A 15,344-nucleotide genomic window follows, 5' to 3' on the forward strand; every position below is an offset into this window, starting at 1 on the left:
TGAGACTGAAAACACAAGTTTAATTTCCGCCTATCCTCCTCACTCCCTCTCGCACTCTCTCTCCCTCCTTCTTGCCCTCTGGCTTCCAACTGAACATCAGATGGCACGGCCAGCCAGTCTGCTGCATGAAGATGAAGTAGTTGAAGAAGAAGAAACAGGGAGGTGGTAAACGAGTAGCAAGATTAGGAGTGAAGGATTCTTTAAATTGTACAACCTTGTGGTGCCTTCGCAGAGAGGGAAAGAGGAAATATTGTAGGTAGACAGAGAAAGTGATATCAGTCGTACAAAGCAAAATGCTGCAAAATGAGACGAAGCAGAATTGTCTGTGTGCAACAATTCTTCCTCTCTCCTCTGCCATATTTCTCCAAAGTATCTCACTCACCCACATAGCCATACATTCGAACATATGAACCCTGTTCACATGCACAAAAGCACAAACACTTGTTTGAAGCATGTATTTTAACTCACAAAAATGAAACACAGAAATTAAAGCCATTACTGAGTGACTGACAGAAAAGCAAGAGCTGTGATTTGTCCCTCGTTTCAGCTATGAACCTGATACTTTCATTCATGTCATCAAAGTGCTGGGTCTCTGCAAATGTCACACATGCATGCTCCATGTGCAGACTGTGATAGGGCCAAGTTTTCTTGCCATAAAAGGATTACATGAATCAGGAAATGTTCTACTGTCAGTTCTTGTGCTGCAAAGCTTCTCATGCTGTGACCAAACCTTTTTGCATAATCTTGCCCAGTTGCTTTAGTTATTTGACCTATAGGCTGAAGTTTTACTTGCTCAAACAATATCCTGGTAAAATACTTCCAAACTTTTCACAAAAATGTAACTCACACCTTGGTGTCACTTTACCTGACACCAATGACTTACACACAACTGGCTTAGGCGCTTGTTTTTATGTTGGGAGCATCGACAACCTCTTCTGAACTCAGTGATTAAAGTAGTCCGATGTCTGACCTGGATCTAGTGGTTTGAACACATCCCTGATTTCCAGTTCCACTCTGATAGCCAACAATTTATTTCCCAACCATCTACTATCGGAGCTGTTAGTTTACAGCCTACATCCAAGCATACTAGCCTCCAGTTCCCCAGTCAGCCTAGTGTTTGACCGGCCTGCTAATTAGGTCTACATTCAAGTCTGCTAGCCATCTGCCTGTTCTTACTCCGACATCATCCAGTTTCCTGTTGAATCCTAAACCAGAAGACCTAGAGCAGTCCCCTTTGGATGGAACTCACCTAGCTACCACCCCAGTATAGTTTTGAGCACCAAGAAGGAAGGATGGGTCACAGAGACATCAGCTCCCCAAGCTGCCCAGCTCCACTAATACTCAGTTGTCCAGCTAAGCAGAGCCTCAGCTGGCCGGGGCCTTGATCTACGCCCCACCGGACCCTGAATTGTCTGCCCTGGCTGACATCCTGTCTGCTCCTGCGTCAGCAGTCTGTCTGCTCCTGCATTGGGTCCCTGCTAACATTAAGGGTGTTCCTGGTTTCTAGTCATTAGCCCAGTCAACACCTGCTCCTGATCCTCAGTGGGGGGCCTAGCCAGCACCTACTGCTGATCTCTCATCTGCAGCAGTTCTATCTAAACCAAGATCCCCCCTGAGCGGCACAACCTATGAGTCCAGCTTCTGGATTGCCCTTTCTAAGCCCTCGGGGCACCTGAGTGACCTACTCGGTTGATCCGGCCTTTAGATTCCCTCTACCATGGACTTGTTGACTCTTGTTTAAGACATGTGGAATCAATCCTTTGAGACAACCCTGTTTGAATCATTTCCTCTTTTATTTTGAAATTACTAGTCTTTTTGTGTCCAGTTGTTTTTCTTTCTGCCCTTTCCTTGATTACTTTCCCCAGATACACCTGTAATTACCCTTATGATCCTTATGCATTTGCCAGTTCATCTGCTCTGTTTGCTGGTGTTTCCCCTTGTGCATCCATTTAGTTACTTGTCCATTTTCCTGAGTTTTGTCTTTGGTTGTCGGGTCCCTTATTTTTAATTACCAAGTTTAACGTGCCTATTTTTGCTTATTGCAGTAATTAACTTCCCTGTACCTACCTGCTTTAATGCGAGTCTGCATTTGGGTTCTTTAATACTTCTACTAACATGAGTGGATTCATAGTCATCACCAACACCTGGCAACCCCTCAGTAGGGAGGAACCAGGAAAAGCTCAGGTTACCGAACCAATAACGTCAAACCACTCACACAAACGCACACAGAAATCAATTTGTTTGCTAAAAGCGCCACACGTTTGTCTCCCTCCCTGTGTCGCTAACAGATGATACAAACATGTGTCTACATATGTAATTTGTGAAAAGAATAATTGAATATTCCCACATCATGGGGCTGTTGAAATCCATGCACATACTAACCTTTTCAAGCCAAACACACCAGTAAGCCCTTTCGTTGTAACCCCACCCCTCAACACACACACCCACACATCTCCAAACAGGTGTCTCTGCTTCAGTTAAGAATCACAGAAGCTTGACGTTGCTTCTTTTTTTTTTCCTGCAACCTTATTAAGTCCCGGAGGAGACAAAATGTACAAATCCTCCTCTCGTTTCAACCTCTCTGTGGACGTTCGTCTCTTCCTGCAGCAGCTGCACTGGCAGGTTCTCCCCAGCTGCTTGGCTATGCTAACCCTCTGCACTATATATAGGACTCCACAGAGCTAAATCAAACAGTAACACACCCGAGCCACTGATGCGGAGACAAACAGCAGCAGTAAAGAGGATGCAGAGTGGTGATAAAGGATTAGTATTTACCGTGTGTGCTGGCTAACACAGGAGCATCTTGACTGAGGTGCCGCTTACTCCTTCTTCCTCCTTGCTCTGATCTCCTCCCTTCTTCCTTGCTCTCTCTGGGTGGGGAATTGTCAAACGGCTGCAGCAGCATCACTAGCAGCTCCGGGGCCTGCGTCTCTCTCTCTCTCTCTCTCTCGCACTCTCTTTCCTCCGCCCCCTCTCCACACACTCTCCCTTTCCTACTCTCCAATTCCTCTCACTCTCTCCCCACCCCCAAAGACCCTCCTCCTTAACACCCTTCCAGCATCATTTCTCTCTCTCTCTCTCTTCCCCTGCTCAATTTCCTCCTTTCTCTCTCCCGCTGTACGCGTGTGCAGTGAGCTGCGGAAATCCACTCTGTTGAATTAATCAGCCAGCTCCACTCTTACAACCATCAGCCACATCAGTGGGCTACTGCTTGGCGAAAAGACATCACAGCCAGTAGGAAACAGACATCTTGGAGTGTGGGTTACAAATAAGGATGGATTATTGGAAGGCCGCCCTGTGCAACCACGGCTTGGACCTTCCAGCATGTCTGCCAAATTGAGTGAAATGACAGGAGCCTGCGTGATGCTGCCTGCTGTCACATAGACCCTCCCTCTTTTCCTTGCTCAGCATTTCATTTGTCAAAAGAAAATTTGAATGAGTTTAATGTTTTCCTTTTTAGCATCTACTTGGATTGTAAATGATTTGGGTCTCATCATTCCTTCACAGTGTCCTCTTTACCACCATTTACTGTAAATAATGCATATTACATTTCTGTTGCTTGCGCATTGAATACATTTTGGGAAAAATTGTTGGTGAGCTTGAGTGACGCCTCAATTTAACCCAGTCTATTCTTTTAAATGTTGCTGCATTGGAACTGTTGTAGAATAACAGTGCAATTACTAATAATCCCAATTTAAAATTTGTTGTGTTAAAATCTTTTTTTATTCTATTGTTTTTCAGCAGAGGAGACAATAATTGTTTTCTCTTTTTCATGAGTACTAAAAGCAATTAAGCCGTTTATTGGAACACATTATATTTAGGGCACTGACAGACATGAGGCCCTATTGAAATGTAAGTATTATTATTATTCAGGCAATTTTTAATTAATTAAAAAATTAAAATTAAAAAAGTAGAGAGATAAAATATTTAAATAAAAAATTGACTGAAATATGAGTTAAATTGACTTAACTAGGAGAGTTAAATTTATTTGAAAAATTAAGTTAAATTGACTTAAATATGAGTGAAATGAATTCAAAAAATGTATTTTAATTTAATTGAGATATATAAATAAGTCCATGGTACGTACAAATGTGGACTATGGCCAAAAATGGCCACTAAATGCAAAATAGTAGGCTTCCTGTTGCGTTTTTCGCATTGCACCTCCAGACATTTTTGTTTGTCTGGTCATGATACAACTGTGTAGCGATTTTTGTGAAGATCAGTCAATGTGAACATGTTCCGGGGGTGTCAGGGGGCACCGTTGAGCCATTTTGCATGAGAGAAGAGGAAGTTTCCTCACAAGTTTTAATACTTTTAGCATCTTAGATTAGCATGTTGGCAATTGTTAAAAAACACAAAGTGCACCAAAGGATGATTGGAAAATCTCTTGTTTTTCTTTGTGTGTAATGGGAAAACATGAATTTTGATCTGGTGATGAAGTTACAGGTTCACTAAAGTTATTACAAATCATCTTGAGGGAATAATGCAAATCATAGTATTCCATCCACTAAGTTTCAGTTCACTTAAAGACACACATTTTATCCTCATGGTAAGGCTACATGAAGGATCAGAGGATAACTCTGATCTCTCACTTTTCAAACTAGACCAAAGTCACCATTCTCCACGAAGCCGTGCTGCTAATGTTGCTTATAAATAAAGAAACTCCTGTTAAGTTAAATAACGACCACAGCCTTCTCTCTGGATTATGGAATACTACACTACGACCACTGTTGTAGAGTAGTAGTTATTGTTCCACTTCTGTAATTTCACCCATAGTTGTAGGCTTATACAGAACCCTGCTGATAGAGATTTTTGCATCAAGGAGCGTTTATAGGCACAAAATCCAAACAGGTTTCTGGGTTAGATTCCACATTTATAAAACCAGAATCAATTTTATTCCCATGCGGCCAATTATTCATTTCCTTTCTGTTCCAGCTCTTATCTGAATAGTTTCACAGCTTTTAGCCTTTAACTACAACACAGCACACACTTGCTTTAACACTGCCTACACTGGCTTGTCACAATGAGTAATTATATCATATAGACATCAGCTTATGTGCGGGTGCTCATGCATGTCCCTGCATGTGTATTTCTGAGTGTGAAAGTGGGTACACCACAGATAGCCCCTACAATTATTTAAGCTGGTTAAGGGGATTTTCAAGTAATCCACAAGGGCCCTACTTTTTGACAGTGGAATATTTTTAGCACATTAAAAATGTATAGGCACCAGAATTTGTTTATCGGTGCAATTTTTGGAGTTTGATATGATTCAGTGCTCTCACAAGTTGGACTGCGGCCATTTGTGTCACTGTAAACAGGTCTATTATGAATTTAAGAAATGAGATCACATATCAATTAATGTACAAAACCAGGACACTCCAAAGGCTTTTCAAACATTTTTTGTTCTGAAATAAAAGGCAATGGTTATGTATGCAGCTTTGCATCTCTGTATCGCTCATATTAACCCAATTCTGCCAATATTTATTCAGAAAAGACATGTTGAGAAACCAGTGGTTCCCTATGAGGCAGCACTGTGGGGCACAGTTATAATTGTGGTTGTGTGGATTATGAAATGTTCCCCTCAAATGCAGCGTGAAAAGATGTAATCGCCACTTTAAATCTAAATAAATAAAGTGGTTGATTCAGTTAGAATAGAAGGATTTAGTGTTATCTGGGTTTGTGAGGGAAACTATGGCAGATCAGACTTTAGCAAAGTCATATGGAAAACTTGAATGATGGTAGTGTTATTATTTTTACATGATGCACTCACTCCCAGGAAGGTATAACTCAGTTCGAAATATTCGTCTGGAATGAACTCCCTCTAAAAATGTCTGAAATTTAATTACGGTTTGGCATGACCCTCCCTGATGTTCATCAAATCTGCGTCAATTACCGCAGACATGAAGCTGCACAGGCCAGACCAGAGTCCACATATCTGCCTGGATGTGGGTAAGTAAGGAGGTTAGGACAGGAAGTACGAGTGGAGGGAGAGGAGACTGATGGAGACAGAGGGGAAGCACATACACATGGCGGATAGAGGGGGAGACTTAAATTTATGAGTGAGACAACAGGGGAGGATTGAGAGAAGTAAAAGCTATATAGTACAAAAAAAAAATAGCTAAAAGCATGAAAGAGGCTCAGTAATGGGAGACTTGATGGACCACTACGAGCGAGCACTACCCCAAAGCAAACTAATCTACCAGCATGTTCTTACTGCCGGCTGTGTACCGTTATCTAACAGATCACAGACTATGGGTTTGACCTCATTGTTTCTCTATGGGAAAAAAAGGTGAAATAAGCAAATATCTGTAAAATGTGTAATAATAATAACAGTCCTTAACACTAGATCCACACATTAGTTTAATAGTAAAAAAGTGAATTTTTCAAAACCTGATTAACTAGCATGTCTAACTGAATATTTAGAGTGGATGAAGATTAGTTTTCCCTCATTTGTTTGAGTTGTGATTATTTTGGCATTTTTATATATTATTCAAAACTAGTCAAATTAAATACAGGTGAAAGAGAGAAACACACCAGGATTATTACTATGAGCATTTCACAGAGTTTTCAAAGCTAGTCGTTATTGCCTTCTTCACTATTTCTAGGTACAGGTGGACAAGCAATTAAGACAGCTCGAAACTACTGGTGTCTTCAGGGGTCTGTCAGTCATGTGACTATCGCAATGGATTGTGGAAAAAGAAAGAGCACTGAGATAAACCCAATTAAGGAAAGACTAGAAAGCGCAGCCTAAACACACCCCGTCTAATAACAGTTGCTCAAATAGCCACACGAGTCAAAACAATGTGAATTTTCTGGCTAGCCTGTGGGAGGTGGCGACATTATTCCAGCTGAACTGTGTCACACTACACTGGACTATTACTAACCCTGGCTGGTCTGTGCTTCTTTGATCAGGGGGGTGGGAGTTAAAACGGAGATTACTGGGTCAGCTGAGACAACACGTCTATTAGGGATTATTGATTAGACGTTGTCCCCCTTCGCGCTGGGACAGCCCACATCATCATCATCACGAGGCCTCTCATCGGAGCGGGCCAGCTGCTAGTGGCACACAATTGTTGCCATAGGGATCGGTGTCCAAGGAGACAGCTGCAGCCTTTTAGCAGAAGGTCATTCTTTACCTACGGTACCTTTCTTCAACTGTCCATCAGAGATTGTTCCCAGGCAACGCTTCTCGTTTCTATTTTTTCTAGGAAGTCCTTCCTACTCAGTGTGTGTCCTTACCATTTTTGTAGCAAAATGAATTAAATAGAAGAAACTGAGAGGAGAATGCGGCTGAAATGCGCCATGAATATCATGACTTGACAATGATTAGATGCAAGAGGTGGTTTATTTTCGGCTTTTAGCTGAGAGCCTGGTCTAGCAGTCTTGTCTTAGTATAAAAACAGGCATGAGGTGAATATACTTACTACCTCATGCTCTAACACAGGGGTCTTCAACGCCTTTCAGGCCAAGGACCTCTAAACTGATGGAGATGGAGCAGGGACCCCTTACTAGATATATTGTATAAAAATGTGTTTTATATTAAAATAGGACAAGTGCCATGTATAAACATAGCTGCCCTGTTATAAGGCAATACTAAGCAATTTACATTTTTTATTTAACCATGTGCAGGGTATAGGAGCTGCAGTGTGTGCATTGCTGACACAAAGATAACTAAAATATTCTGCCTCCATTTATCCGTTCGCTACAATATGCTGGATTCATGTGAATGTATATTTAAAGACAATTAAATTTGTGGTGGGAAAATATTGGTTGGAAAAAAAAAATAATCAACCAAAAATGTTGCGACCCCCCTGCAGTAACTCTGCGGACCCCTAAGGGTCGCGGACCCCCTGTTGAAGACCTCTGCTCTAACATATAGCATTAAGATATTTAAAAGATGCTGTGATCATATGCTAACCCTCAGACTGCAGCGGGATTATGGTTAACACTATAAATAGGGCATATGCATAAGTAATGCTCAACTAATGTATGACTCATCACGATTCAATTCATGGACAAAACAAATCTTGGGAATCAGATAAAGGTACCGTTCTGCTTTCAGACGCATGGCGGTGTAATGTCGCTTTTTCCGTGCACGTTAAATTTAGCAGCATATCTGTGAATATTTGCGGTGACTGTGAATAAGCAGGTGTTAGCTGATGACCTAGTGACTAATCACAAAGTCATAGTGACATAACAGTGAGCAGCAGCCAGTCGCGATACATCCGGCATTAAATCGTGAGTCAGTGTGTTACTCAAGCATGTTTTGCAACCTTATTACAAATGGTGATGTGTGTTCATTCTCGCCATATGTAACAGAGACGCACCGTCATGATGCAGACATGAGAACGCGAGCCAAAGGCGAGTTGCACAATGGCGATGGTGAGATTTTACTGCAACAGCATAGAATACAGTTGATCCCAGGAATTTTCAACTGTTAACATTTCTCCGCTCACACAACGGAAGTTTTACTTGTGGTGATTTGGCCTCTGTCGATACTGGTGTTTCAAATATGAGCCGCTGTACACACCACATCCTGGAGGAGAAGTGTCAATACAAGGTTGTATGAATGCAAATAGAAGCTTTCCCGCTATGAAACTGGAAATAATTTCTAGTCGTTAAGGTTTAGAACTGAAGCAGCCATTATACTCCGTCAGTTCCTCTTTTGCCAGTGTGTCCACAAATGGGCGTGTTGCCAAGACAACGGCTCACACGCCTTGCCATCCGAGACTACCTGAGGGAGGCCTCCATAGAAAATCACTATATACAAACACACACACACAAATGCACGCATGAACATACAGGCCAAACAAATATATGTGGCACAGAAAACACACACCCCCGTGCAAGACATACAGACCAAACCACACGCCCCTACTCATCCATTTCACACCACATTACACATGACCACGTGTGTGCAAGACCAACAACAAGTGTGTGCGTATGTGTGTGTTAACAGTTGAATCCTTGAAGAATAAAACTGCAACAGGGAGTAAAGTGACACTGACATGCTAAGAAAATCTTTATGGTTTCCAATAAGGAGGGGGGTCATCAGTAAATATGTATATTGCGCTCGCATCGTTTTATCTGGTGTTTGCAGGCAATAAAAAAGGTCCTATCAGATGGGGGGTGTTTGAACAGCTAAGAGTGGCTCAGAAATAGATGCGAGTGTCTGGCTGAAAGTAGGAAGCTTACCAGTTTCTTATATTGCAGCTTTTCTTGGCGAAGCGTGGTGACTTCAAGCTTCAGAGCTCGGTTTCTCTCCTCCAGCAGTCGAAAACGGTTCCCAGTTTGGACCGAGTGGCCTGCAGCTTGCTGGGATGAAACCTCATACCTTAACTGAAAGACAAAATAAAAAAATGTATTATCATCATCAGAAAAATTGCAAAAAATTTGGAACATTATACATTTAATTTTATACAGCCATGCGAATGGAATTAGGAGGTTGTACTTACTGATTATGAAATGCTAATGTCAGCACAATAACATGCTCACAATGACAGTGCTGACATACTAATGCTAAACAGGTATAACGTGCCCCTGTTCACCATCTTGGTTTAGCATTTTAGCCTTTTCAAATTTGCAACTTAGCAAAATTAATTTACAATTATTTCCAAAAGATATTTTCCTTTATAAATGAAAATAGAAAAAGTCAAGAGGTTCAACAAACCCATTATAATTTGTCCTCTGGGGACCTTGAATATTTATATAAACGTTTTTGCATAGTCCTGCTAACTAACAAACAGTAGAAAACATTACCTCCTTGGCAGAAGTCATAAAAAAGGACATAGGTCTCCTGTCAATCTTGCTTACATTGAGGTACTCAGGTATTAGTTCCATCCTGCGGGATCAGACCCAAGAAAAAGATTAACAGACTTTAAAATGAAGCTGCTACAGCAACAAGTTTGGAAGCTCAGAGGAAATTGCCAGTCAGTGTTTTTCTCCTTCGAAAATTTCCTTGATGGAGTGGAGTCGTCTTTTGAAAGTGCATTTTCACTCGCTTGAATTCTCCATGGAAATAAACTGCATATCTGCAAGAGGCAGGCTGGAAGCTTCACGCGAGGGGTTAGGGAGAAGATTATCTTTTATTGCTCAAGTTAGTCTTTCCTTCATGCCACTTTTCACAGTTGTTCTTGGAATATGACTGCACTTGTTGTGTTGCAGATAACAGAGGGATTGGTAAGGAGGAAGCTGATTTAGGACATGCAACTCTGCCTGTGCAACCAGAAATTAAAACATCCCCCTCTAGGATAAAAGGATGCACTTTTCCGTTTTGTGTCAGCAAAAAAAAAAAAGTCCTCCCCAAGTTAATCTAAAAATTGAATTTGATGCTCCACTTTAGTCTGCTTTGAGTGATATAAATGCATGAAATGGGAACCACTTGCAGAGCTCCAATCTAAAATCCCCTGCCCTCACCCACTTTTTCCCTCTGAATTACCCTTTTTCCATTTAGAGGAAAATTAAGCAGAGGGTGAAAGAGTCAGTCCATTGTTCCCTTTGAGCACTTTCACTTCCAGTCCAACAGTAACCTGACAGTCCAACAGATGGCTCCAACAGCAGTTTATTATTTTAATATATCAATTAGAATGTTAACAGAACATTTGGTATCGTGTCAGGTCCACAAAAGAACTCGCACATCAAACAACCAGATCCCCTGAATGCAAGCCAGACTGCCCTCCTCCACAAACCAAATACTAAAAAATAAATTTCCAGGCAAGATATCAGTTTACCCTGACAGAAAAAGCTAGCAGAGCCAGTATGATGAACCTGCCAAGCAGACAGAAAGACAGCCAGATCCACCTGCTACTACAGCAGAGCTGCCAAGCAGACAAGCCCTCAGACAGACCGACCAGTGTAACATGCTGGACATTCCAAAAACGGATGGATAGACATGCCAACCCGTCCTGTTGGTCGTTCACACACATGTAGTTACAGAAGGGGATATTAGGGCATATCGGTATCCTTGTGAGAATCGATTTATAATTAAAGTAGACCAGAATACATGAATGTGCTCATAAAAAGATTCACATAGTAATAAATGGACATTTTAAGCTACATTTATAAAAAAAAAATAATATGTTTGCCTTTGCTCGTTTACAGTATAAGATGGATGACACGTCTGTATTTCGTGCCACTATTCAGACATGAAGCCAAAATACACCAGATACAATCGCTGCCATCTTGTTCAGTTGGAGTCGGAGTCTGTACAGTAGATATCGGGAGATGGAGCCCCGACATCGATGACCACCCTGAGTTAGTCTCAGCTGTCAATCATGAAGTTTCCCCCAGTTTTTTATAGCATCAAATAGACAATTAAAACCAAAATGACTGAAACTATATGACAGAGACCATCTTCGGAAAAAAGATCTATATATCTAACTGTACTTTAGTTTAGTCCATGTCCCATAAGAGGCGTGATCTATGACCTCTTCTGCAGCGAGCCACTTTGACTCGACTTTTGGAAACAGTCAAGTCGTCGATCTTTATACAAAATCTATTGTTTACACTGAACCAAACCAGCCAGCATAACGCTGATCCTGTGAGGGATTTTAAACGTACACAGATATAGAAGCAGGACGTGTCCCTTTAACATAGATATCTGCCTCTGGTGTTTGTACAGAATGGCGAGGTGGAATAAAGGTGCAACATTATACTGCATTAAACAGGCTGTGAAAAGGGCTTTAGTTAGACATGATAAAGTTCAGTGCCCAAATCAGTCAGTCAGGATGAGTAATGGCCCAAATCTGGAGGCTGCAACTGCAACCGCTCCTGAATCGCAGAGGGCCCTAATTGTGCCGTCCACGCCGGAGACGTCATCCCTTTACAGAGGGAGCTGCCAAAGCTGCTCTGACAGGAGCTGCGTCAAAGATGGGAATCGTGACGCATTCGTGCGACACAGGAAGTTATGACATCACCTCCTGCTGAATGTGAGGCAGAAGCTGAGGGATTAAAAGGGACAGAGGAAAAGTTGCAGAGTAATATTTCCAGTCAATTCAGCACTTTTCAAATACTTCTGGAAAGCCAGCCATTTAATTCTGTGTGGACAGGTAGAAGTTGTACCACCAGTATTTTCATTATTATAAACTACAAATCTTGCAAATGCATCCTGACTTTTACGTTTTCTTTATTATACCGGGCATTAAAAAAAAAGAGGGTTTATGGTAATCCAGAATATTCTGTTGCAGAACTACACCCACTGTTGATGATCATATGAAAATATGAGGCAGAGACCTTGACTCTTAGTTTATTATTAGGTTTTTTCTTTTCTTATTCACAGTGAGACAAGCTTACAAACAAAATGTAATAATTTCCTTGCAAACATCTTTTACAAAAAAATAAATCATATAAATTGCAGAGATGCCGAGCAGTTTATTAAAGATTGCTTGCTCCCCATTTCCAGTCATAATAAATATGCGAATATCACTCGTAGAAGAATATTTGAGCAACAAATGAGGTTTTGACTGGAGGAAAGAAGGTTGACAGCATTTTACAAACAATGAAGGGATTTGCCGGCCTCTAATGGAGACCGACTTCCAAGCCAGTCTAAGACGCAAATAAAAACATGTGAAAAAATGTTTGAGAGAGCACAGCTATTGCTAGGTGGACATTTCAATGCAATGTCTTAATTTCAATGACAACGCAAGATGTATTATTTCCTTCCGCGAAGAATACAGATGAATACAATTTAAGACCCACATCAAGAATGCTATATATAAAAGGAATATCAGAGTCCCTTCATCCATGAGCGAAAATAAAGTTAAATAGCACATCTAGAATAATCCATCAAACACCACTACACTTCAAGCAGAGACAGTAGGTATCCATAGTCTTTTCCACAGCCAGGGAGAGTGTACCAAGATATATTCTGACCAGGGGGTTTGCAGACTAGTTTTACTACAAAACAGACATTACAAACTATGCATGGGTGATGGACGTAGCATGAGAGGAATGATACCTAAACATTCTTTTAGAAGTTGCACATTATATTTGAACATATTTAAGACTTTTAATCGAATTGTGCTTTCTCGAAATATAAATGTCTTTGCAAACTTATAAGATAAAATAAGATAAAAAAAACACATACAGGGAAGTTAATATCTGAATTATCTGAAAGGCGGAAAACGCTGAATGAATAATCCATTTCAAACATGACTGTGGAAACAAGTGGAGGCTGGGGCAACAGTTTATTAACTAAAGCTGATAATGTGGGTAGCTATTAAGACCTCACTGCATATAATTATGTAATAGGGGCTTTTTACTGCACGGTAAGGCCCCTTTCCGCTTTTGCAGTAATTAATAGCTACAGATTTTTAATTCACAGTGACAGACAAATGCTGTGTATTTATTTATCGGCTCACTAAATACTATCTTTATTTTCTAGTATTTATATGGTAGTTCTGCTTCGGTGGATGACTTATGGTGGAGGGACACAGTAGAATGGATTAGGAAGGCAGCATGTGGTGGCTGGATTTGAACCAAGGGCATTGTGGTTAAGTGGCATGTGCTCAGTCAACCAAGCCACCAGGATACCCAAAGGTAATCTTATTCTGACTAGGTGCAATTTAAAGAGATTGTCCCATCACCATCTGGTGTGTGAGTGAAATACTGATGCACTCGGCCGTGGTTTGTCCACCCACTGACCTGCCATTAAAACAGATTTACCAAAATAAAATCAATCCTTCCTAGCTTATAAAACGATGCCTGTCCAGGGTAAGGGTTCGATTTAACATAGAGGGGGACTCAGACAGAGCGCTATAAATTTACACTCAACTACTCAGGAGGGAAATAAAATCACTGTCACTCACCAGCCACTGCTCCTAACAGTGAATACATGTTGTTTCATGTATCCCAAGACGCATCATATAGAGAATCACAGCAACTGCAGTAGCATCAAATGTATCATTGGTGTCTGTTGAGTCATAAAAAATCTGCTACATAAATCTTTTTGAAAAAGAGGGTGTGGGACAACGTTTTTCACTGATACAAATAATAACGATGTCCCTACCTTAAAGGCAGCACCCACTTTGTCCCAAAATGACTCTCCTCCCTTCACGTCACATCACAAGCTGGCATTGAAGGCGGAGGCAACACGTCCGTGTGTGCGCGTGCACGTGTACGCCGGCGTATGCATGCATGCCTGTGTGTGCTGTCGCAATCTGCGTTTTCCACTCTGCAGCTTTAACAGCTTGCCTGGTCGCAGCTGTAGCAGACTGGAGGTCTCACCCTCACAGTGAGAGCAGAAACAGCAACAGTGGCTTCACGTGACTCTCACACACTTCCCCCGGTTCCATCCTCGAATGTGTTAACGCCTTCTCTCCTTCCTCCAGTCGTGCTTTAAATACACCCCCTCCCTTATTTCTGTCTCGCTCATATGCAGACGTGTGCACGGCCCTTCGACTGGCCAGAAACGTCACACATCCAGGAAGAAGAGAAAAAAAAGAAGAAAAAAAAGCACACAGGCGTACATGATAGCTTTCAATTAAACGGGCTGTGTGAGTCGCTTGAGTGATGACGTGCAAATCATAACATCATAGATAAGATGAAAGATTTCTCTCTAGATATATTCCCAAAGCAGAGCAGGGCACGTTTCAACATCCCCGTGTCTTACGCCGACAGAGATAATGATTTTCTGTTTTGCTGACAGAAGCAGGGATCAATAGATCTCTCCATCTTACATCTGTAGATATATATATATAACTCCTTTATCTCTCACTAAATTCCAGTCGTTTGCTTCTCCCTCGTTTCAGAACTTGTAATTTAACTTTCCTCTGGCAGGAAATCAAATCCACGCCATCACGTTCCTGGACAGGCTTCGCGTACAAGCATCCCTTTGCTCTCTTCACCTTCTCTAAATCCCAGATCAGGGGACTTCAATTAAATCAGTGAGGTAGTTTTGGTGAGGCTACATCAGCAGCAAGGGCTCAGTGCGTCCCGTCAGTCGCTGCTCTCCGTTAAAACACTGGGACTGGGGGGGGGGGGCACAGGACAGAGGAGAGGACAGAAAGAGAGAGAACTCTAAGTGTGGGGCGAGCGAGGAGAGGAAAGCAGAACGCAGGCTCTGTTCCACTCTGTTCCCTAGCAACGCTCGCTCACTGTCTGTTCCCATCCTTACGCTGGATGCATTACTCTCACAGTGAATTGGTTTCCAGGCATGATATGAAGCCCTGTGAGACTGCTGTTCAGGAGCAGAGGGAAACTGGATTCGGCAGAAATATGCAGTGACCCCTTTAAATATGCAAATAGCTGAAGGCAAAGAGTCATTTAACTATTTAAACAAGCCGTTCGCTTTGAGCCACGTCACGGCCTAGTCTCGTTCTCAACGCGGTGGAATTGAAGGATGCTGT

General features: G+C 41.7%; 1 protein-coding gene across 1 annotated transcript in view; it reads right to left on the reverse strand.

Moving 5' to 3' along the window:
- LOC133975495 (RIMS-binding protein 2-like) overlaps positions 1-15,344 on the reverse strand; it is a 56,889-nt gene that overhangs the window by 37,173 nt on the left and 4,372 nt on the right. The window contains exon 4 of the mRNA XM_062413460.1: positions 9,196-9,339. Within this exon, the coding sequence (XP_062269444.1) occupies positions 9,196-9,339 (144 nt within the window). The remainder of the gene's footprint in view (positions 1-9,195; positions 9,340-15,344) is intronic.

This window comes from Platichthys flesus, chromosome 19, assembly GCF_949316205.1.
Source record: "Platichthys flesus chromosome 19, fPlaFle2.1, whole genome shotgun sequence".
NCBI lineage: Eukaryota > Metazoa > Chordata > Actinopteri > Pleuronectiformes > Pleuronectidae > Platichthys > Platichthys flesus.